The following is a 23,665-nucleotide window of genomic DNA, read 5'->3' on the forward strand; positions in this document are numbered from 1 at the left end:
AGAGAAGAGAAGAGAAGAGAAGAGAAGAGAAGAGAAGAGAAGAGAAGAGAAGAGAAGAAAAAAGAAAAGAAAGAGAGAGTATAAAAGTATAGCCCTCACTCACACTTGGGAGGCAGAAGCAGACGGATTTCTGAGTTCGAGGCCAGCCTGGTCTACAAAATGAGTTCCAGGACAGCCAGGGCTACAGAGGGAAACACTGTCTCGAAAAACATAACAAACAAACAAACAAACAAACAAACAAAAAGTATAGCCCACAGAGACAGCTCCGTTGATAAAGTGCATGTTGAACTGAGGTCAATGCCCACCATCCATGTGGGGAGGTGGAGGCAGGATGATCGAGTGACCACTAAGATGCTAGGTGAGCTTCAGGTTCAGCTTGAGATCCTGCCTCACAACAATGCGGGTGGGGAAGAGTGCTGGCGAAATGGCTCAGAGGTGAAAGGCACTTGCTGTCACATCTAAAGAGCTGAATTCAGCCTTGAGAAAACATAAGCTAAAAGTAGTACAAATAGAAAGCACTGACTGTCCTCTTGTCTCCAGTGCTGCCTGGACCCCCAGAAACTGTGTGGGTGGAGCCTTGTTTCTTTTCAGAGGCTATGCCCCCCAGCCCCCACAGTCCTTTGTGACTCCCAGTTGTTTCCTCTCCTTCTCTCCTTGTTATGCTGTTGGAGTGGGCGTGGCCTCGTTGGAAGAAGCGTGTCACTGTGGGGGTGAGCTTTGAGGTCTCCTATGTTCAAGCTATGGCTAGTATGGCCCACAGCTGCCTTCGGATCAGCAAGTGCTCTCAGCTCCTCCTCCCACACCATATCTGCCCACATTCAGCCACGATTCCCACCATGATTATGATGGACTGAACCTCTGAAACTGTAAGTCAGCCCCAATTAAGTGTTTTCTTTATAAGCGTTGCTTTGGTGTCTGTTCACAGCAATAGAATCCAAACTAGGACACCTTGCCACCCTTAAGTTTCTTTGTCAGGTCTCTGGTCACACTGAATAAGAAAAGCAGCTAACAGCCTGAAGTGAGGGTCTTGATAGTGAGCTGTCACACATTTGACTGGCATCTCTCAGATGTTATTATTGTTGTATAATTACTGGGTATTTTTCTGTTTTCTAGGTAGAAATATCCAGATCCATTACCCATCTCGCTCTTCTTTCAGTCTATTTATCCCTGGCTGGCTTAGAGCTTGCTATGTAGACCAAGCTGGCCTGGAACTTAACAGACATCCATCTGCCTCTGTCTCCCAAGTGCTGAGTTAAAGGTGTGTGTCACCACAGCTGGCTTTTGTCTACTTGTGTGTGGTTTGAGTCATAAGAATATATTCATCTCGGGAGGCAGAGGCAGGAGGATTTCTGAGTTCGAGGCCAGCCTGGTCTACAAAGTGAGTTCCAGGACAGCCAGGGCTACACAGAGAAACCCTGTCTCGAAAAAACCAAAAAACAAAACAAACAAAAAAACAAAAAACAAACAAAAAAACAACAAAAACAAACAAAAAAGAATGTATTCAAATACAAGTCTAAGCCCTCTAAATATTTTCTCCTATTGGATGAATAGTCTATATTTCTTGGTGGTATCCTTTGAAGTACAAAAGTTTTGAATTTAAACAAGGCAAAATTATCAGGAAAAAAAAAAGTTCTTGTTGGCGGTGCTCTCTAAGTTCTGAAGCAGCTAACAGAAACCAGGTCCTGAGCATACGCATCTCTAGTGGCACGTTCAGAAAGCCGGAAAAGGGTTTTTATTCTACTTAAAACTCTTCTGGTGCTATCATAAATATTTAATACAGAAACGGTATTAAATAATTAAATATTAAAACAAAAGGCTAAGCACAGTGGCTCGGACCCTAGAACTCTAGCACATGGAAAGAAAAAAATATCAAATCCAAGGCCAAACTAGATTACATGGCGAAACACTGTTTCAGACAAAGACAAAACTGTCAAGTGTTCTGAAGCTGGGCCGATGGTAGCACAAACCTCCATTAACCCCATCACTCAGGAGGCAGAAGCACAGCCAGGCAGATCTCTGAGTTCGAGGCCAGCCTGGTCTACAGAGAGTTAGTTCCAGGACAGCCAGGACTGCACAGGGAAACCCTGTCTCAACAAACAAACTGTCATTGTTCTGTTTTTATTACCCAGCCCAAGAAACTGTAGTACTGAAAGCAATGGCTATGTCCCTGTCATACTTCTCTCTCCAGAGATGACCATTACCCCAGATGTGGTGTTTATGTTTCTTATATGTACTCCCTATTAATATGCAGTGTTACTTCATCTTTTGAAAGGGACTTTGCATAGATTTAAGTACTTGGGTTAAAAGACAGTCTCAGGAAAGGGAACAGACATATCCAGCAGCTTCTAAAGAGACAGCTGCACTCAGGCCTCAAATTCTATGTCAAATGGGTGCTAAGAAACGTAAATGGGTCCCCAGTGTACTGGGATGATCTGCGTAGGATTACAGCTGACTCTATCCCCTTCTACCTGCTGGGATCTCTTTGTTCTCTTACCTTGAACTTCTTCCAAGGGGTCCATCTGCCTGTGGTACTATACCTGTCCCCAAGTTCCTCTTCCTCTGTGCATGCTGAGGTCCTTCTGGGAGACATCACTAAGGGTTCTGGCTGAGCACAGGGAATCACTGCCAGATTCCAGGACATTCAGCCTCCTGTGAGTCTCCTCAAAGAATTGTCATATGGAGGGTGATAGAGGCTGCAGAAGGGAGTCTCGGTCCTTGAGGCAATACCTCCCAACATCCTGCTTCAGTTTTTTAGGTTTCAAAATAAGTGACATCATTTAATATTTTGCATTTTGCTTTTTCTCTGATCTCACTACTAAGACAAAAATCATGTTGCTGCAGCTGATATAAGTATACAAATACCACCTCTACTTATTCATCTTCATAGTGGCTTGGGAGAGCAGTGAATACACCTTAATGGATCCACGCTGAAATGGCTCAAAAGAAGCACTTTGTTTAACACCCACGCACGCATGCACGCATGCACGCACGCGCGCACGCGCGCACACACACACACACACACACACACACACACACACTTTAATTCTTTGAGTCCTCCATACATGGATATTTTGGCTCGCTCTGGCCTATTCATTTATTATATATAAGTACAGGCAAGAAACATTTTAAGCACATAAACTTTCTCCTTAAAACCTTGGCTTTCCACTTCTCAGCCTGATCCTTGTCTTCCTCCTTCCTTTAAATTATAACTCAGAGCTTAAAAGACACGTTTTACTTCTTGGCCCTGTATCTACATGTGAGGACTTATACTCCATATACAACATACAAGGACTCTGTGTGACAGTACTGTCTCCAGTTAATTTTCAATGATCCTGCTTTTACAAAAACAACAAACTGGCTTATAGACAGAGTGAACTGCCTATGTAACTTCCTTCTATACATTACAACCACAGGTGACATGACTAAAGGGACCATCCCATGAAGGTATTCAACCCTGATGTATAGACGTGTTCAGCTTTACTAGATAATTCCAGTTTCCCAATTATTGAGGAAAATTATGTTCCCAGAAGCCAGGAAACAAGTTGCTACTGTAGTGTCTCCTTTTAAAAATGTATATCCATTCCTAACTATAAAAAAGTCATTCTGTAATACCAGTTTGCAATCTTTCTTGCTTATAGGACATCTGAATTTTCAGGATCCATAACCATAGAATCTCCTACAGAAAGTGTGCAGAGCCAATCCAAAGCCTGAGCCCACATCTGTACTTAGCTGTGTGGTTTTGGTACCTATGTTCAAATCTCTAACCACTTGCTCAATCAAATATTTATCTACTCAGAAAGATGTTTCATTTTCCTCTGGCTGGAATAAGATAAAGCCAGTAGCAAAAAGAATTGAGGGCCTGAAGAGATGGCTCAGTGGTTACTAGTGGGCACTGCTCTCAAGGAGACCCAGTCTGGTTACAGCATTCACATCAGGCAGATCACAGCCTTCTGTTACTCTAACCTCAGAGGACCTGACCACCTTTGGCCTCCACAGACACTTTGCACTTCACACACACACACACACACACACACACACACACACACACACACACACGACTAAAAATAAAATCTTAAAAAAAAAAAAAAGCAAAGGGAAACACCAAGTAAAGGTTTTTAAAAATCATACCAAACACAAAATTGTCCTAGTCTGTGTGTCTAAATCTTCTGTCACAAGTCTGCTCAGCTTCTGATCTGTTAATTAATTAATTAATTAATTTTGGTTTTTCCGAGACAGGGTTTCTCTGTGCAGCCCTGGCTGTCCTGGAACTCACTTTGTAGACCAGGCTGGCCTCAAACTCAGAAATCTGCCTGTCTCTGCTGGGATTAAAGGCGTGCGCCACCACACCCGGCTTGATCTGTAAATTTTTAACAATCTTATCCCATGTGGAAATTGAGAAACACTCTTTTAGATCTTTGAAAGCCTAGGTTCACAGTCAAGGCCGTGCGGGTGTTGGTTATCCAACACCTTCTGAAAACTTCAGCAAGTGCACACTGACGTCCTTTGAACAGCTTTTTTGAGTAAGCAGTTTGAACCCGGAAAACACTACTGAACAATGAATCCTATCCCCAAACAGCTTTGTTAGAGACAAGACCTCCTTAGAGCTATAAAGCCCATTTACAGAACCAATGAAGTATTCTCTAAATTAAAACAAGCAAACACTGGGCTCAGTGGTTAAGAGCACCGACTGCTCTTCCGAAGGTCCTGAGTTCAAATTCCAGCAACCACACGGTGGCTCACCATTTGTAATGAGATCTGACGCCCTCTTCTGGTGCATCTGAAGACAGCTACAGTGTACTTATATATAATAAATAAATCTTGAAGGAAGGAAGGAAGGAAGGAAGGAAGGAAGGAAGGAAGGAAGGAAGGAAGGAAGGAAGGAAGGAAGGAAGGAAAGCCAAATACCCACCTCTGACCTGACAGCTCTGCCACCCTAAAATCAAATGTGCTTGCTTTACAGTCTGTTATAGAGTGAAGATCTACTTCGTCATCTCACTCAAGACTACAGTGTTTCTTGAAGGGAACAGATCTAACTCCTCTAAGGTGTCAGTTACCAAAGCACAAAGGGCAGAGGCTTCTTTCAGCAGTGAGGAGGAAGTTCTATAGATAAAACTAACAAATGGGTATGTTACCAGGCAGCAGGCTAAATCTAGACCCCTCCAGCCACTGTGCCACACTCTTTTCTTTGCAGAGTTGACTAAGGCACTGGATGTGTGCCCGTCCTTCACCTACCCATCAAATGCAACACCAAGGCCAAGCAGAAAGAAAGCATGGATCCCCATCACACACTGGGACCCCTGCATAAAGCCCTATCAACCTGAAAGGCAGAGCAGAGGTTTGGGGGGACAGAAGCAGCATCGTTTCTGGGGTGAGCAGGCATTTCCTCCCTGTGTCTGATGCTCAGGCTCATCTTCGGCACTTCTAAGCTCACCGCTCTTGTTCTCTGAGCCAACGCTCCACTGTAGCCCAGGAACCTCCCTAATTCCATGTATCAGTCTGACCCTGGTACCCACATGATGGAAGAGAACTGATTGCTATTGAGTTGTTTTCTAAAGCCAGTGCATGAGTGGGCATCAAGAAAGGAAGGGGATAAATATTGTACAATTTAGACTTATTTTATGTGTACACTGTTAAGTATATCTGTGTCTGGTACGCTCAGAAGTCAGAAGATGACATCATATCCCCTAGACCTGGAATTATAGACAGTTACAGACTGCAATGTGGGTATTGGGAATTGAACTTGAGTCCTTTGCGAAAACAGCCAGAACCACTGAGCCATCTCTTAAGCCCCCGAGTTTCTGATGATGGTGATGAAGAATCTGCATATGATGGAACACACCTTTAATCCCAGCACTTAGAGGCAGAAACAGGCAGATCACTGTGAGTTGGAGGCCAGTCTGATACATACAGTGAGTTCCAGCCGGGGCTATATAGCAAAACCCTTTCTCAAGAGAAAGGGGTGGGGGTGGGGGTTAGGGAGAGAGGGAAGGAGGAGTGAAGGGACAGACAGAAAGGCATCAGAAGAGAATCATACTTACCAAAATCTAAGAAGACCGTTCCTTCCAGAGCAGGAACATAGCTAAAATAAAACTGGATGTATGTGTACTACGTGTGTAACTGTATCTGTATGATTGCTCTGTGATTTTTTTCCTTTTAGATTGAAGTTATGGTAAAGTGATGTCTACAGTAAAAAACAAACCAACAAGGCAGTGGCTGTCAACCTTTCCAATGCTGTGACCCTTTATATGTCTCCTCATGTTGTGGTGACCCCCAATCAAGTCCCTGGTTGCTACTTCATAACTGTAATTTTGCTACTGTTATGAATAGTAATGTAAACCTTTGTCAGGCAGACCCTGTGGTAGCCATGACCCACAGGTTGAGAACCTTACAGTAAGGGCAGGCAAACCACAGTTCAGCAGGGACTCCTGCCAGAAGGCCGAGTGAAACAAGCACTAGTGACATATTGCTTTATTTGCGTGTGCCTAGTATACAAGTGGCAAATGGTTTCCTTGTAGAGTCACAGAAGTGTTTGTGTGACCGCAAACTCTCGGTAGGTGCTACTATGTCTGAGTTTCAAGTACAAGGCAGCATGAAGAAGGCATTTCAAACTGGAAGTAGCCTCTGCTTGGCAAACAGTCACTAAGTACTGGACTCAGAGACTCTGGAGCTGAGTGACAGGATTTAGGAGCTAGGTCTCTCCCTACAGCTCCATTCTTCATGCACTTTACAAAAGATGACATGTTCATCTATGGCTTCTACTGCTTTTGAAACCAAATAAAACTCTGAAAGCAGAACCAAGCTAGGATTAGAGTCCGTGGGGCTAATGAAACACAGTGTTAAATCACATACAGACATGGTGGTCAGACCCTGGCATGCTCTTTTCTGAAAAGTGACTAGTTCTGAATGGAATTTTGTTCCTGGGAGCAAAGGTCCCTTCAACTGTGCCTAAAATCTCACTGGCCCTAGCTAAAGAGAGAGATACAGGCTATGGGGAAGCTAACGTAAAACTGTCTTTCCTTTTGTCTTTCATTGCTTTGTAGGCGTTTGGGGGGGGCACATCCCCAAGTGTGTATGGGGAGGGGCATGGAGGATTACCTTGGTTGTCATCCTCAGGAATGCCATCCACCTCCCCGAGAGAGTCGGCCTGTCCAGGCACTATGCTCCAGGGATCAATCCTCTTGTCTTACACCTCCCCAGTGTGGGAGCCAGCTGAGTGTGAGAGGTGTAACCAGCTTTTTACGTGGGTGCAGGAAATCAAACCCAGGTCCTCAGGTCTGGCAAGTACTTTAACAACTGAGCCAACCCCTAATCCCATTAAACTACTTTCCCCCTTGATTTGACACGCCTTAGTAACATATCTTAGAAATAGGATACAGATATTGATTAGAAAACTAGGTTTCTTATAACAGTCTGTTAACAAAATATAACACGTTTTCATCTCCAAAGCATAGCTTGGGAAAGGTTCCTTTTAGACACCACCTTATTAACTGAGACAGGGAAAAAAAAAAAAAAAAAAAAAAAAAAACATTCTCAGAAAGAATCATTGTTTAAATACACTCTATTTTTATTTTATCTTAAAATAGTTTAACCTTTATGCTACAGACTTATTTCAAAAAACAAAATCTTATCTTGCACCAAAAAATATATATATAACACTCTGTTTATTTTTTTCTCCAAAGACCATTAAATACTAAATGGAAACAAAACCTAAATAATGATGTAAAGAACCAAATTCATTTTACAAACTTGAGTTGCACATTTGGAAAACATTCCATCTACGCAATGATTTGTCGTCACTGCATCAAGTCCACACTCAGTCCCAGCAACAGCAGATCTGTGAACGCCAAGTGCACTGGTTCCTAGCCACACAATGGCTGACAATTCATGTTCAAGGTAAGAAGAGCAAAAGATTCCGTGACCTTTGCACTCTTTAAAGAACAAAGCAACAACAAAAACATTTCCTAGTTTCCAGTGATTTTTTTTTAAGATTACTACCCTTTGAAATTTGTTAAAGAATAAGTAGTGTTTTAAATAAAAAGAAAAAAATACAACAGCATTGAACTAAAATACGTGATTATTTTAAACAGTGCACAGTCTGAGGAAGTTTGGTTAGGGTGCAATAGTTTTATATACACATGGAAGTCACATCACACACATACAGGAGAACAGGAATTGGGGCTCGGCTCTTTGCCTTTAAAAAAAAAAAAAGTCAAAACTAAAACTAAATTGTGTCCCAGGCTTTTGCAAGCCTGTGACACAGTACAAAAGAAGCAGGCAACATCTGTCTTAAATTCCTCGTGGTGCTAATTTGCTAACAGTAGGTGAACAAATGACTGAACTAGCAAACCAGGCAGGTCATGCTCAGAACTGTGCTGACAAGCGCATGCTAGGGCTGATCTCTCAGCACTGACGACATCCAGTTAGTCTACATCAGTGGTGCTCAGCCTTCCCAACACTGCAACCGGTTCACCCTACCCCAAAGGGGTCATGACCCACAGGTTGAGAACCACTGCTCTGTAGCTGCACTATAGAGCAGCCAGTGACAAACTGCCAGGTTTCTGCTTCTGGTTCTTCAAAGTGGAGGGGAAGGGAATTAATCACATTTGTGGCATAAACCAATCTATGATCCCACTGTATCCCTCAAACAATGTCTTGGCAAAGCATAAAGAACTCATGGTACCAATGTAAAAGTCTGATTAGGAAACAATAACTTTTAAAGAGATTTCCAATGTATGAGAGTTGTATGTCACAGAATTTGACTAATACCTTGCCAGAAATCACATTTCCACTCTCCTGGATGTAGCAATAGCAGAAGTGTTCAACTGCCCCCGTAATTGGTTATGAGACGGGAAGTGGGAAAGTCCCATTCTTGCTAGAGAGTGCAGACTGCCCCAAGCTTCCCTTCACTTGCATATTAATGTCTAACTCTCGTTCTGATGCACCAAGTCAAGTAGTCAGGGTCAGATACCAGGAGCATCTGTGTGCAACCTAAGATAAAGGGCCAGAAAAGAGCCTGGCTGCAACTCCCCTCTATCCCAGTCTAAAGCACACCCAAAACAGGGGATGGCTAAAAAGACTAAAGAAAATGTCAGGGAAACCATCTGTTGTGTAGACTTGAACAGAACATTATTAACATGAAAATAAGTAATGCAAAAACATTCTTTAAAATGGGGCTGTGCCCCGATACTGGGGTAGATAGATATAAGCTGCAAAAACTTCAAGTCATGCCCTCCACTGTATTCTCTTACCAATGATTTTCTGGAAAACATAGACCAGAAATTACGTTTCTCCTTTGTTGAGTATTTTAATTCAAGTAAAAAAAAAAAAAATGTGTAACAGTAAAACTCAATAAATTAATTCTAAAGCAAGATGTGAAAGTCCAAAGATATACCAGCAGTGAATTTTAGAAGCTCTGTTTTGCTCTGGCCTCTGGGTCTTTGGTTTCTATCTAGGAGAGTGAGCAATGATGTACTGTAACTGGAGATCCATGGTTTTAAAGCCTGGTTAGTAGGACAGTAGCAGACTGAAGAGAAGATGAGAAAGTGGTGAGCAGAGGGCAGGTCAAATGAGATACCACCAGAAGACATCAGCCAGACTACATCATCGAGCACATGCTGAAATGCATCCCTACAGGAGTCTATACGAGAACTGAAGTAACCGGGAGAATAATGAATAAACCTGTCTTCATGTAAGAAAACAGAAAAGCCAGGCAGATGGAGCCAGGCAGACCCATGCAGGAGCATGCAGGCAGGCTGTGTCTCATTCTTCTCAGGGACTCCAAACATCCACCCTGCACAGTGCTTTGTACAGAGTAGGTCCTTGGTCAATGTGTGTGCACTGAATGAAAGTGGTGGGTCTCATCCTGTAATGAGGAAGAGTCACCAAGGTATTTGAGGAGGGAAGGCAAAAGGACACAGCAACACCGCATGAAAACAAAAACAGAAACATGTGATGTTTTCTGAGCCAATATTACTTCACTCCCCCTGTGCACAACACATAGTGTTCTAATTCTAGGTATTGCTTTTTAAAAGTTCTTCACTAGTAACTACAACATTATAGGAAAAAAGGTAGTAACTGATGCCACAAAATTCCTCTGCTGGCATTTCCTAAAAGTCCCTGAAGTTTCTATTACCCTTTACTAATTGCTTTAAGTACTGTTAAGACTTAACAGTACTATCAATGTGCTTTGCATCTGAGTTCTTATGGTATACTTTGATTTCTCTTGTATACATATATTTAGAAGGCAGAGAAGAAAACTACCCAAACCCAGCCCCAGTCCAGGTAATCGGGTCACACCCTCTATGGAGCATGCAGGCACGAGGCAAGGCACCGTGCACTCAGATCTGCAAGTGCCTACAGACTTGGGTGCCGCCCGGCCTTTTCCAGTTGCCCTACTCCAGGAACAGGTTTCCATGTCTGCTTACTGTTTGAATAAACCAGGAGGAAAAAGTTGAGAGATAGATTTCCCACTGATCTCTCAATGCAGTCCTCAGATATCCAGAAATTCTCAAAGAATTGTGAATTATTGCAACAAAGAGACCAACTGAGTCCCCTTAATAGTATTTGGAAATAAAAGGGGGCATTTCAAATATTTGTGTTATGGCAAACAGACAAAGAGCTGTGTCAGGAAAGAAGGCAGAAGAAGTAAGCTAAAGGAAAAATATATTTTATAATACTTCTGTCTTCCATACCTAAGGAAGGGTTTTCTAAATGCACATGCCCTACCAGGTGCCAATGAGGTCCTGACTGATAAGTGTGCAAATGCCCAAGACCAGGAGTGACAGTGACGCAGACAGAGAGTGGTCACAGCTAGATATTAATTTCATTATACAGAAAAATAAATATAAGACTCAAAACCTGAAATCCATTTTGCCTAGTAAGTAAAATATTATTCTAAATGGAGAGTGACTTTAAGGTAGGTCACCAAGCAAAATGAAGCTGTCTAATAAAATCCACCATTCTCATATTCTTGTTGAGGAAAAGAAAAAATTATTTCTCTGTGCTAAGTTATTTTCCTAAGTGAATTATTTTAATAAAAGGGGGGAGTTACCATGAATTTTCATCCCACAAATGCCACACAGAGCTTCGGAAGCTGAAGCTAGGAAATGAACTTCCATGTCACAGAGAGGCGCCGGAAGGAACAGTGCAGAGGGACAGTGACACCGCATTACAGTAGGTATTTGCGTCTGCTATCCTCATCCAAGGTAAGGTCGACGACCTCTGCTGGTGAAGCCCACGTCTGCTGAGGGGTCACAGCAGTCCATGACTGTGCTGGCCGGGAGCCAACATACTGCGGGCCAGAGCCATGCTTCCAGGAAGAAACCCTCTGAATCACTCCTCCTCGGGGGTGAGCACACCTGCAGTTGTGTGAGGAAAGAAGTCCAGTTAATCTTACCATGACAATGATATTAGTTGTACTAATCAACACTTTACCAATTCTATTATACAAGTTCATGACGCCCATCGGTGCCTTTTTCTAGACTCTCTACATGCCTGTCTCCTCCCTCCCACTCCTCCCTCTCAGTTTAGCTTTTAAAAGACTGAGGGCTCGCTCAAGTCAGTGAGTTGCACTCCAGTCAGTTACTGACAACAGGGTAGATGACTTTTCTCTGGGCTCCCTATGGTAGGAAAATAGAAATTCTCAACAGAATGAACAACCTTAGTTGAGACAAGAAAAATCTGCCTGTAAAACAGTTTTGTAACACAATTAAATAACCATATTTTTAAAAGTGAGAATAATGCCGCACAGGTTGTATTTCTAAGACTGTGTGGGAACTGCACCCTGCATAAAAAGATCGACGTGTCTCACACTGTGGCTCAGTGAAAGGAGCAAGGCAGAAGCCCTCAGTTTTCAGCATACTAGAGAGAAGAAACACCCTGCTGATCAGTTAGTCACACGAGTTCACCAGGGAAACAAGCTCACTCCAGAAACACTAGCATCATGAATTTCATATTCTAACCAAATGATGAAACCAGAGCCTCCCCAGAGGAAGCACAAGAGAAGTCTTGACTCAAATAAGAGAAAGGCAGAAGGCTGGAGCTCTAACCCCACATCAGAAATTACTGAATGTCCCCATGTCCTGTGTGAGGTGACAAACAGCATGCATTCTGGCAGTCAACAACTAGAGTTCAACCATCACCACATATCATATACAGAGTAATAATAATGTTGTGGGGGGGGGGGAGAAACGCTGGCTTTTAAACCATACACCTCCCAAAATTACATCCACATTCTTCCAAAGGTTAGCTTGCTAACAACCAAGAGAAGCATGGAAGAACAGAGCCACTGGGACCAAGGCATATGGTAGAATACAGGCTTTCTGTTTGGGTTTGGGTTGGTTGGGTTGTTTGTTTTCTTCTTTTGGACAAGGTTTTATACTAGAATAGTCCTAAATTGACTATGTACCATAAGCTGGCCCTGAAGTCACACTAATTCTTCTACCTCAGCCTCCTGAATGCTGGAACTACAGGCGTGGGCTACCACACCTGGCTCAGAACCCATATTTCTCATAGTATCAGAGATACAACATCTGTTCAGAAACAGGCCAAGTAGCTACTAAGCCAGAAGCCACAATATACTCAAAGGCTATTCAAACTATTAAAATAAGGACCGTACAGCACAATGTCTAATCCCAAGTCCTACGATCATTAAGGAAATACAGAATAAGTGTCTGTAAAGTGGAAAACTGGGATGTAGGAGAGTTTAGGCTAAGGGTGTCCTGCCAACATTTTACAAACCCTGTTTTTGATGACTAGAAACAAAGTAACTACTAACTTTCCTAAGCAGTTTTATAAATATCACCTCACTGAACAATCAAAAAAAAAAAAAAAAAAAAACCCTATGAGGTGGAATAACATTTTTTTTTTACAGATGGAAACAGGCTTAAGGCAGGTGACAGGATTTACCTTGGTCACAATATTTTAACTGTCAGGTCAAGGAATGTTGAGGCAAACTTACTTCACATCAGTGTACAGGTATGTAAGTAAAATGAACCATCTGAAAATATGATGCTCTCTAAAACTTCAAAAACTCATTAGCACAGCACTGTAATTGAAATAAAGCCAACTAGAAAATTAGTAAGAGTTCAGGGACTAAATAGCCACCAAGACAGTGAACGTGATCTTTGGCAGAATTCCTAGAACCTCTGAACTAAGAAGGGGTGTAAAGTCCCATTGCTACTCTCTCTAAGGAATCATGAGCAGTGGTTTAAAGGGTTCTAACCGAGTCTGTATTTTATAGAAGAGGAGAAAATGGAGCGTAAGTGCAGAACTACAGCAAAACCACATCTCCGTTCAGGCTCACTGTCCTCCAGTGACAACTGAAACACTACTCCTTTGATCGAGAGGAATGCTGCCTAGTCCCAGGAGTATCTGTTAAACTTCCAAACAGATTCTAGGAAAGGGGTTGGTTTAGGAGCAGGGTGTGAGAGTGAAAGGCTTAAAGCCTGCATTTACTACTGACGAGTGCACAGGCAAAGCCAAGAACACGAATCTAACTACTTAAGCAGTCACGGCTGTGCCATGGACAAGCAGCTCTAGTCACCTTATGTGATAAGGGACAGTTAGGACACTGGAGCACCTAAAAGAAGAATAGATAAGATCAAGTCCTGACCACCTGGGTCTGTCTTCAGAATTTAAAACTCTGGTCCAAAGCTTTCCTGACTCTCAACAGTTATAGTCAGAGGCTAGTTCCCAAATAGAGCTACCATAACTGAACAGTCCCATTGAAAGGTGCCTTCAGAGATTTCAAAGTCAAAAGTGAAACAAACCAGCTTCTAGAAGGCAAGTTTTGGAAGATCAATTCTACACCAACCCAGCCACACAAAACAGAATAAATTACCCCTTAAGATTTCTCTTACAGAGAAAGGCTTAAAGGCTTACAAGTTCCTAGCACCCACCCTGGATGGCTTACAAGTTTAACTCCAGCTCCAAGGGATCTGACACCTGTGGCCTCTGATGGCACCTGGACTCCTGTATGCCCCCTGCCTCCCCCCCCCCACAGTTAAAAAACAAAACAAAACAAAAAACATTTTCTAAAAGATTCAAGCTGAGGCTCCTTTTAGAACTAGAAGATGCTAACATGACCTCCAAGGTCATTGGTGACCTCAAGTGCAGTCACAGGAGGATGCCTATCTATGTTCTCACCTGTATGCTGGCTACTTAAATAGGAACAGCCTACAGAAATTACAGTGTACATCAGGACTTATGTAGCCAGTTAATGAATGTAACACAGTGAGGCTTTTTTCTTCCTTACAGTGAAGAGAGGGAGGGTGGGGTTAATGTATGGTCATGTGAGCATGTGCACACACGCAGGCCAGCAGACAACTTCAGCAGGCTTCCTTGACTACTTCTCTACTTCACCCTCCTGCCCCCGAGACACAGTCTTTCAATCCATCAGGTCTGGCTGACCAGGGCTTTAGGGATCTGCCAGCACTGGGTTGACACAGCTGCTGGGGATCAGAAAGCAGGTCCTCATGCTTTGTGTCACACTTTACCAACAGAGCCACCTCCCCAGCCCAATAACTTTTGTATAGTACAGAAAGCAAGCTGGTATTGAAGAAACATTTTAACTACAGTGTAAAATAGTGTACACTAGAGAAGTAATTTATAATGAATAACAGGGATGAAAATTTTCTATGAGGTAATTTTTCATGTAGTAAGACTGCAATGGTTTTTATAAGCTCCATAGAGCTGTCATTAAGGCTCAAAATTTTGAGGCATTAAAATAAAAAACAATTTTCATGAATTAATCAATATACTTTTCTGTATTATGAAAGGCATGGGGTAGAGAGCATACTTGGCTGAGTTTTAAATTGATCCAGTCCAATTCTAGTGCAGACACAGGCTGCATACAATCTACACAGGATCATACAACCCGGAGGTATATTTTGTAGAAGCTTGTGGTTCTATTTTGACATGGTCTCACTTTGTACTGCAGGCTAACCTCTGACTGGCTAGCCTCAGCTCTCAAGTACTGGTTATTATGAGTATATAGCACCATGCCTAATAATTCTAAAATTAAAAAAATCTTCAGACCTCATTTGTCAAAATTCTAGGAAAAAATATAAACAATAAAACCTGATAGGATTTCTTATTCCTTATTTGCTGGAGCCAACAGGGGAGAAGCTTCAGTCTTTCCATATTACAGAAAGAACAGATTCTGCCGACTAACTAATTTGTCTCTAAGAAAACAAATGTAAAGAGCCACCATTTCTCCTTTACAAAGTCTGAAGGCACCATGTTGCAACAAAATTCATCCTTGTGATTTCAGGGACATGCTAGTTTCCTTTCTTGCTCTTTCTTAGTACTGATGTTAACAATTAGTTCCATGAAACAATGTCTTAAATCCAAAAAAAAAAAAAGGTTCTGTCAATTCACTTCATTCACTTGCTGAATATTAAAGCATTAATATCTATTCGGAGTCTTATTCACGAGAGTCTCTGAAGAGGCTATTGAAGGGCCTTCAGCACAGTTCCATACCCCAAAGCAGCACTATAGGCAGTAACCACACCTAGGAAAACCATCAGTGGGACTGGGGGAAGGGAAGGTGGAAAAGAGTGAAAGCAAAGAAAACCACTGGCATGAAGGCTGAAACATCTACCGAGAGACCCGAAGTCTCCATCTTACAAGCACAGAACATACTGTAGAATTAACTGTCCCAAGGTCCCCATAAACAAAGCATTCCACCATTTTTAGTTCAGAGAAGATACTTTCTAATCTGTGGTCAGATAAAATGCACATGGCAAGGTCCAGTGTGGTTACCATGCCAGCCTGGCCTACATACCAAGTTCCGTATCAGCCAAGGCCAGCTACAAACTGAAAGCCTGGCTCAAAATTACATAATAAACAAATTAGGTAGGTAGGTAGGTAGGTAGGTAGGTAGGTAGATGGACGGACAGATGGACGAACGGACAGATAAATAGAATTCCTGATTTAAAAAAAAAAAAAAAAAGAAGGATCTTAGTGAGCAAGAAAAGAAAAGCAACCTCATTTAAAAGACATATCATTAAGCACAAAAGTCAAACAGGAAGACTGGCACCCAACACAAGCAGAGCAATACAATCCCACAGAGAACAACTCAAGCATCAAGTTTGATTTTCTAAAATTCTCAGGAAACCCATGACTGCGCAGAATAACAAAAGCAAAGGGAAAGGGGAGGGGCAACTAAATCCAAACAAAATATCTATGAATGCAAATAAAATTAGAAAAAGATGTAGGGTGGCCAAACACCTAAAGCCTTTCTCTGAGTAGTAATTTTACCAGAAGCCTATTAATACTTCAAAATTGCAACCCAAGAAAGGCCTGTAAAAAAATTTCTCGATGAGATACAGGTAGGCAAAGGAGCAACTCTGACCCCCAGGGAAGCCTATTCTGCGGGCTTCTCAGAGTTTTAGTCCAGTGCAGGAGTGAGGCTCACCCAGCTATTCCTGCAGAAACTGCTGCAGAAAATACTTCTAGAATGATAGAGCAGTCATGTGAAGACTTTAGTCCTGGATCCAAAGGACAATATAGAAGAAAATCTCAAAATGAAACAGGATTTCCTTTAAAGTCTCCAGCAAAATCTACAAAGTCTGTATTCTACTGTATACAGCAGAAGTTTCAAAACAGTTTCTCAGCCCCAATTCAAATCAATGGATAAGAATGTGCAACTTATGTCGCAGGCCTATAAAAAGGTCCTTGAAAGTAACAATAGTCAAAATGTAATCTAAATCATATGACTTGGTTCAAGAAATAGCACAAAATAGGTACAAAACTAGATGACAATCCAGATCAGTTATACTGGCTGGTTTTGTGTGTCAACTTGACACAGGCTGGAGTTATCACAGAGAAAGGAGTCTCCCTTGAGGAAATGCCTCCACAAGATGCAGCTGTGGGGCATTTTCTCAATTAGTGATCAAGGCGGGGGAGGGCCCACTGTGGGTGGGAACATCCCTGGACTGGTAGTCTTCGGTTCTATAAGAGAGCAAGCTGAGCAAGCCAGGGGAAGCAAGCCAGTAAGCAGCACCCCTCCATGGCCTCTGCATCAGCTCCTGTTTCCTGACCTGCTTGAGTTCCTGTCCTGACTTCCTTTGGTGATGAACAGCGGTGTGGAAGTGTAAGCTGAATAAACCTTTTCTTCCCCAGCTGGCCTCTTGGCCATGATGGTTTGTGCAGGAATAGAAACCCTAAGACACCAGTAGTTCTCAACCTGTGAGCTGTGAACCCTTTGAGGTTAAATGAATGACCCTTTCACAGGGGTTGCCTAAGACTACAGGACCATCAGATATTTACATTATGATTCATAACAGTAGCAAAATTAGTTATGAAGTAGCAAAGAAAAAATTGCATTAAACGGTTTCAGCATTAGAAAGGTACTCATCTAGACCACATACTGAAGTTCAGAAGGGTATAGCAGACAGTATCCATACACAAATGAGTTAGGGGTAAGGGGTAAGGAAGCTCTGGAATTAAATGTTTTTAATGATAAAATCATTCCCAGACAACAAAATATTGGTTGTAGGGCCAGGAGCTGGAGAGAGAGCTAGCTCAGCAGTTGAGAGCACTTGTTGCTCTTGCAGAGAATCTGGATTCAGTTGCCAGCACCAAATGGTGATTTACAACACCCATAACTCTGACTCCAGGGGAGCTGATGCCTTCTGACCTCTGCAAGTACTAAACATGAATGTGTGTGCATACATGCATGCAGGTAAAGCACACATTAAAAAATGAATACATCTTTTTAAAAAAGTTTTTAGGGCTGGTGAGATGGCTCAGTGGGTAAGAGCACCCGACTGCTCTTCCGAAGGTCCTGAGTTCAAATCCCAGCAACCACATGGTGGCTCATAACCATCCATAACAAGATCCATCCATAACAAGATCCAACGCCCTCTTCTGGAGTGTCTGAAGACAGCTACAGTGTACTTACATATAATAAATAAATAAATAAATAAATAAGCTTGTTCCACCACAATACCTCTTTAAAAAAATAAAAATAAAAAAAAAAGTTTTTAAAGGAAGCTAAAAATTTCATGATGAATGAAAAACTAAGCAAAGAAAAAAAGAAAGGCATCTATCATTTCTAGGTGAAGGAACAATAAAGCTGGGAGATGTGACAGGGACAAATGATTAGCACAGCCGCAGAAGACAAGGACTACATCATCTGCCAACAGTGCATCATAGCAGGAAACCTGGAACCCAAAAAAACAGGAAGGAAGGAAGGAAGGAAGGAAGGAAGGAAGGAAGGAAGGAAGGAAGGAAGGAAGGANNNAANNNAGGANTTAAAAGGAATAGTGTCACTGGGTGTGGTGGCACACACCTTTAATCCCAGCACTCGGGAGGCAGAGGCAGGCGGATTTCTGAGTTGGAGGCCAGCCTGGTCTACAAAGTGAGTTCCAGGACAGCCAGGGCTACACAGAGAAACCCTGTCTCGAAAAAACAAACAAACAAACAAAGGAATAGTGTCTTTTTTTTTTTTTTAATTTTTTTTCTTTTTAGGAATAGTGTCTTTTGAGAAACAATGTAAGAAATAAACCAATGGCAAAACATGTAAAATAAAGGGGAGAGAAAAAAACAGTAGTTCTTTCTTCTTAATCTAATGGGAAAATCAGATTAACAAGAAAAGAGAAAACCATAAGAGAATTTATGAGGAAACATTTTTGATTAAGTCATGAAAAGAAATGATAAAGATAAAAGTAAAAACCTCATTGTCTTAGTCAGGGTTTCTATTCCTGCACAAACATCATGACCAAGAAGCAAGTTGGGGAGGAAAGGGTTTTATTCAGCTTACACTTCCACATTGCTGTTCATCACTGAAAGAAGTCAGGACTGGAACTCAAGCAGGTCAGGAAGCAGGAGCTGATGCAGAGGCCATGGACGGATGTTCTTTACTGGCTTGCTTCCCCTGGCTTGCTCAGCCTGCTTTCTTATAGAACCCAAGACTACCAGCCCAGAGATGGCACCACCCACAAGGGGCCCTCACCCCTTGGTCACTATTTGAGAAAATGCCTTACAGCTGGATCTCATGGAGGCATTTCCCCAACTGAAGCTCCTTTCTCTGTGATAACTCCAGCTGTGTCAAGTTGACACAAAATTAGCCAGTACACTCATCTCCTCCAAACAAGGAAAGCAACTATAAAAACAGAAGTGAGAAAGAAGTCCACTGGCATGCTTCTGCAGAGAGGATTGGCTGGTGACACCCAGGACATCACTAAAGTTCCACAGAGGCTGAGCTGCTCCTGAGTTTAGTCAGCCTTCTCAGAGTTCATTGGAAGTATGATGAAGCCTTACTAAATAGCTCAGTTGGAACACACCTAAGTGTCAATGCAGTCTACACTCCTACTTACACTTCAGTCTTTACATAAGCTATACAGAAAATAAATACCGGCAAATATTTCATTAACATACTAACAAAAGAACAAAATTAGAACGAAGTCCGGTGTTCTTAAATAAAGACGGTCATTGTTATGTGCTTTATTAAAACACACACACACAACTTAACCCTTGGGGAGAAATACTGGTTTTGATAGATGGAATACACAGATTTAAATATAAATTCTTGGGTTTTATATAAGTATATTAAGACAAGAAAAATACACCTGAGAGGACTACAAACAACTATTTAAAAAACAGAAATAAAGCAAACAGAAGCCCGTGCCTGAGAGCAAGCTCCCCACAGCTAAGATGCAGCCCCAGACTTACAACCAAGCATCTAAGGAGGAGTCAGAAAGCTGGTGTGGCTGGCACACACCCTTAACTCCAGGGCTTTGGAGGCAGAGGCAGATGGAGCTCTGTAAATTCTAGGCCCAGGACAGCCAATAATGATCTACTGTCTCAAAAAGAAGACAAAAAAAGGCAACTCTTTTTTCTGCCAAAGGCCAAATACAGTCTGCTCAAATACTCACCTCTGTGGCTGCAGGGCAAAAGCAGCAACACGTTACGGGCAAAATGAACTAACAATAACTCCACTAGGATCATTTTATGAATTTCTTAAAGTTCTTTAACATCTCATTAGATCATTCCCGCACAATTATTTTGAAACATAAAAGGACTAAAGACAGTGCAGCTCAACAGAGCACACGGTGCTCTCCTAGAGAGCCTGAGTTCAAATCCAAGCATCCCATCAGCAGCTCACACCCTGTAACTCTGCCTCCAGCTCCAAGGAACCAGATACTTCTGGCTTCCAGTCATATACAAATACACCCCCCCCACCCCACCCCCACATAACTACAAATAATAAAACCTTAAAAAACAAAAATGTAAAACTCCTCTTAGCTCTCAATACATACAATAGGCTGTGGCAGGCCAGATTTGGCCTGTCAACCACAGTTTGCTAACTCCTACCTTAAAGAACACCAAACTTCACAAAAATTACCTTCCTTAACACTATACAATGTTTCAGATGTTTCAGATATTTTTTTATTCTCAAGCAGCAAGAGGTATGGTGTCAGATGCATGTCCCCCAGTTGTTTGCTCCTAATATATTTCAAGGTAAAATAAAAGACGAAACAAAACAAAAAACAAACAAACAAAAACCCACCAGGAATGAGGGGCACAATGGCACACAGAGACTTCTTTCTTAAGAGCAAACCTCTTCCGGTACCTAGACATTTGTTTAAAAGGAGGGGATTAACCAACTGGAGTTTACACACACCCATGACTGACATGTTCTTTTTGTTTGTTTTAGATTTCTTTTATTATTTTATGCGTACAGATGTTTTACCTGCATGTTGTGTGTCTGGTGCCTGCTGAGGTCAAAAGAAGGCATTGATTTCCTGGTACTGGAGTTAACAGTGTACAGCCACACAAGTGCTGCAAATAGAGCTCTGGATTTCTACAAGAGCAAGAAGTGCTCTTAATTACTGAGCCAATTCTCTAGCCCCAAATAATATGTTCTATATATGCAAACATATGACATACATTCTTAAACTTGGGTTAACAAAAAGTATTTATTAACCCAAAGAAAGCTGCAGCCAGGCTATGAGCTGTACCATTTTTTATCACTTCTTTTTCTGATTTAAATAAGGTCACAATTTAAATTACCAGGATACTAATTACTAGCCCACCTTGCATGCTCCTGAACACCCACAATCTCCACTTCGCTATCTGAAGAGGCGATATTAATTTCTTCATTAAGTGGTGCACTGCCAACAGATGTTTTGTCACTTGCTAGGAATCCTGGATCCAAATGACCTGAGAGAGAAGGGGAGAAAAGAAACAAAACCGTTTGATCTCTTTAGACAGGGACAGCTCACTGACAAATTACCCACCTAGGTTTAAAGCACACTAGTCACAGCAGAACTGGTATCATGTCCAATAAGCAGGGGCAGACACAACTCATGCTGTTTCTTGTTTTCTTCCCTTTTACCACTTTTCGTGTGTGTGTGTGTGTGTGTGTGTGTGTGTGTGTGCGTGTTGTAGTGTACATGTGTGGGTAGGAATCATCTTTCATCCCTTTTTAACTATACTTTCTCAGACAGGATCAATTCCGAGCTTACTGATATGGACAGTCTTACTAGCCAGCTTGTCTCCACCTCCAGGCTGGGATTACAGGCAGCCTGACACGACCGCCTGGCATTTACATGGGTTTCTGAACCCCATTCTTCACACCTGGATGTTAAGTACTTGAATCGCTGAGCCATCTCCTGACACACTCTGCCATTTGAAAACAAACTGGCTAAAAAAGAAATAGAAAGGGCCGGAGAACAGCTCAACAGTTAATGTGAAGAGCACGCGCAGCTCTTCCAGAGAACCCGAGTTCAGTTCCCAGCACCCACATCAGGCAGCTCACAACAGCCTGGAACTCTAGCTCCAAGAAATCTGACACTTTCCTCTGGCCTCCACAGAAACCCAAACTCATATATGCATACCCATACACATGCATATAATTAAAAATAAAACCAGTATCTTTTCAAAAAATATAATATATGGAGAAGGCATGTAGCTGGACTTTCAAGAGATTCAAAAGTCTTTTTATTCTATACTTCTGCTCCTTTGAACAAAAACTAAATACTTTGGGTAGCAATCTATATAAATATATTTTACATAAACCGTGTGTGTGTGTGTGTGTGTGTGTGTGTGTGTGTGTGTATGTATCACTCATATTTTGCTCTGTGGTTCTTTTGCATTCAACCCTAGTCCACTTTTAATGACCTGTATGACCACCTAGAGGTCAATGGAATAGTTCTCTACTGCTTATCATCATAGAACAAGATTCTAAATCAAAATCTGCAAAGACATACACAGAATAAAAGTAACCAAATTAATACTATATTTATACCAATATGCTGTGTGAGAGACTTAACATGTTTTCCTTCTCAACGAGGAACAATCTGGAAAGGTCTGATCCCAAAATCCATATAAAAGCAAAGACAAGAGGCAGAATGAGCTTTGGGATTTGCGTGACTGAAACATAAGCTGCACACTGCTGACAACTCTCATTAGACACGAACAAGCCACGAGTGCTAGAAACATAAACCTGTTCAATGCTCTGAGACACAAAGGACTTTTTCACAGGCCTCTCCATAAACTATTCATTACATGGTACAATAAAATGCTTCTAATGTCATAGAGCTGACAGAAAGGTTAATGGCATAACATCAAATCAAAATACATGCTCTAAAAACAACCCATGTATAAGTTAAAATAATTCAGCTCTTAAATATACAATTTTAGCTGGCCAGTAGCAAATTTCAGTGGTAAAAGCATTTATCCTACAAGCTAGACAGCCTGAGTTCAGTCCCCAGGAATACAATGGAAGGAGGGAATAGACCCCCTAAAATTGTTCACACACACACAATTTATTCCTACAGATTAATACAGTTGTAGTTAACACAAATTTTCATTTACTCTTTTTTTTAAAGATTTATTTATTCATTATATGTAAGTACACTGTAACTGTCTTCAGACACACCAGAAGAGGGTATCAGATCTCATNACGGATGGTTGTTAGCCACCATGTGGTTGCTGGGATTTGAATTCAAGACCTCCGGAAGAGCAGCCAGTGCTCTTAACTACTGAGCCATCTCTCCAGCCCTCATTTATTCTTTAAGAGATATTTGCATTTAAATATGCTGATATCAAGCCAGGTGGTGATGGTGCATGCCTTAAATCTTAGCACTTGAGGTGGAGGCAGGTGGATCTCTAAATGAGAGGCCAGCCTGGTCTACAGAGTGAGTTCCAGGACAACCAGGGCTACACAGAGAAACCCTGACTTGAAACTCCCCACACTGACACCCAGTCCCCAAAAGTCACCGATACTTAAATTTTTAATGAAACTTTATACAGATGAGACCAAGGAAAGGTGGGACTTTACAGACAGGTCACCCTCCCTCCTGTCACTCACTTCATTACATCTGCAAGCACCATTAAGCAGTCCTGGATTTTCAACCAGGACTCCCATCAACCTCTTCACAGAACCCTTAAGAGAAAACACAGGAGCCCCAAATCCAAACTTTACAGTGCTTGTATCCTCTAGTCCTGCAAACCCATCTTGGAGAATTCTCTCCAAGACCCACATAAGTTAAATATTACAACAGTCAACAATAGGCACTACAGTGCTAACATGAACGTGGGAACAGAAACACCCAACATTTAAGGTATAATACATACTATTATAAAAATGTATACAGTAAAGAAAGCTCCAGTTTGATGTTGTTAGTGCTTATTGTTTAATGTTATTTTTACCTAC

General features: G+C 41.8%; 1 protein-coding gene across 4 annotated transcripts in view; it reads right to left on the reverse strand.

Moving 5' to 3' along the window:
- Positions 1-7,540: 7,540 nt before the first annotated feature.
- C15H18orf25 (chromosome 15 C18orf25 homolog) overlaps positions 7,541-23,665 on the reverse strand; it is an 85,636-nt gene continuing 69,511 nt past the window's right edge. For 3 of the 4 annotated variants that reach the window (XM_029546733.1, XM_021214500.2, XM_021214499.2), the window contains 2 exons: positions 21,042-21,168; positions 7,541-11,357 (listed from right to left, as the gene is read on the reverse strand). In XM_029546733.1, coding sequence (XP_029402593.1) covers positions 11,168-11,357; positions 21,042-21,168 — 317 coding nt within the window. In that variant the 3' untranslated portion in view covers positions 7,541-11,167. The remainder of the gene's footprint in view (positions 11,358-21,041; positions 21,169-23,665) is intronic. The other variant, XM_029546732.1, reaches the window with a different exon arrangement.

The sequence above is a fragment of the Mus pahari genome, chromosome 15, assembly GCF_900095145.1.
Source record: "Mus pahari chromosome 15, PAHARI_EIJ_v1.1, whole genome shotgun sequence".
NCBI classification, from domain to species: domain Eukaryota; kingdom Metazoa; phylum Chordata; class Mammalia; order Rodentia; family Muridae; genus Mus; species Mus pahari.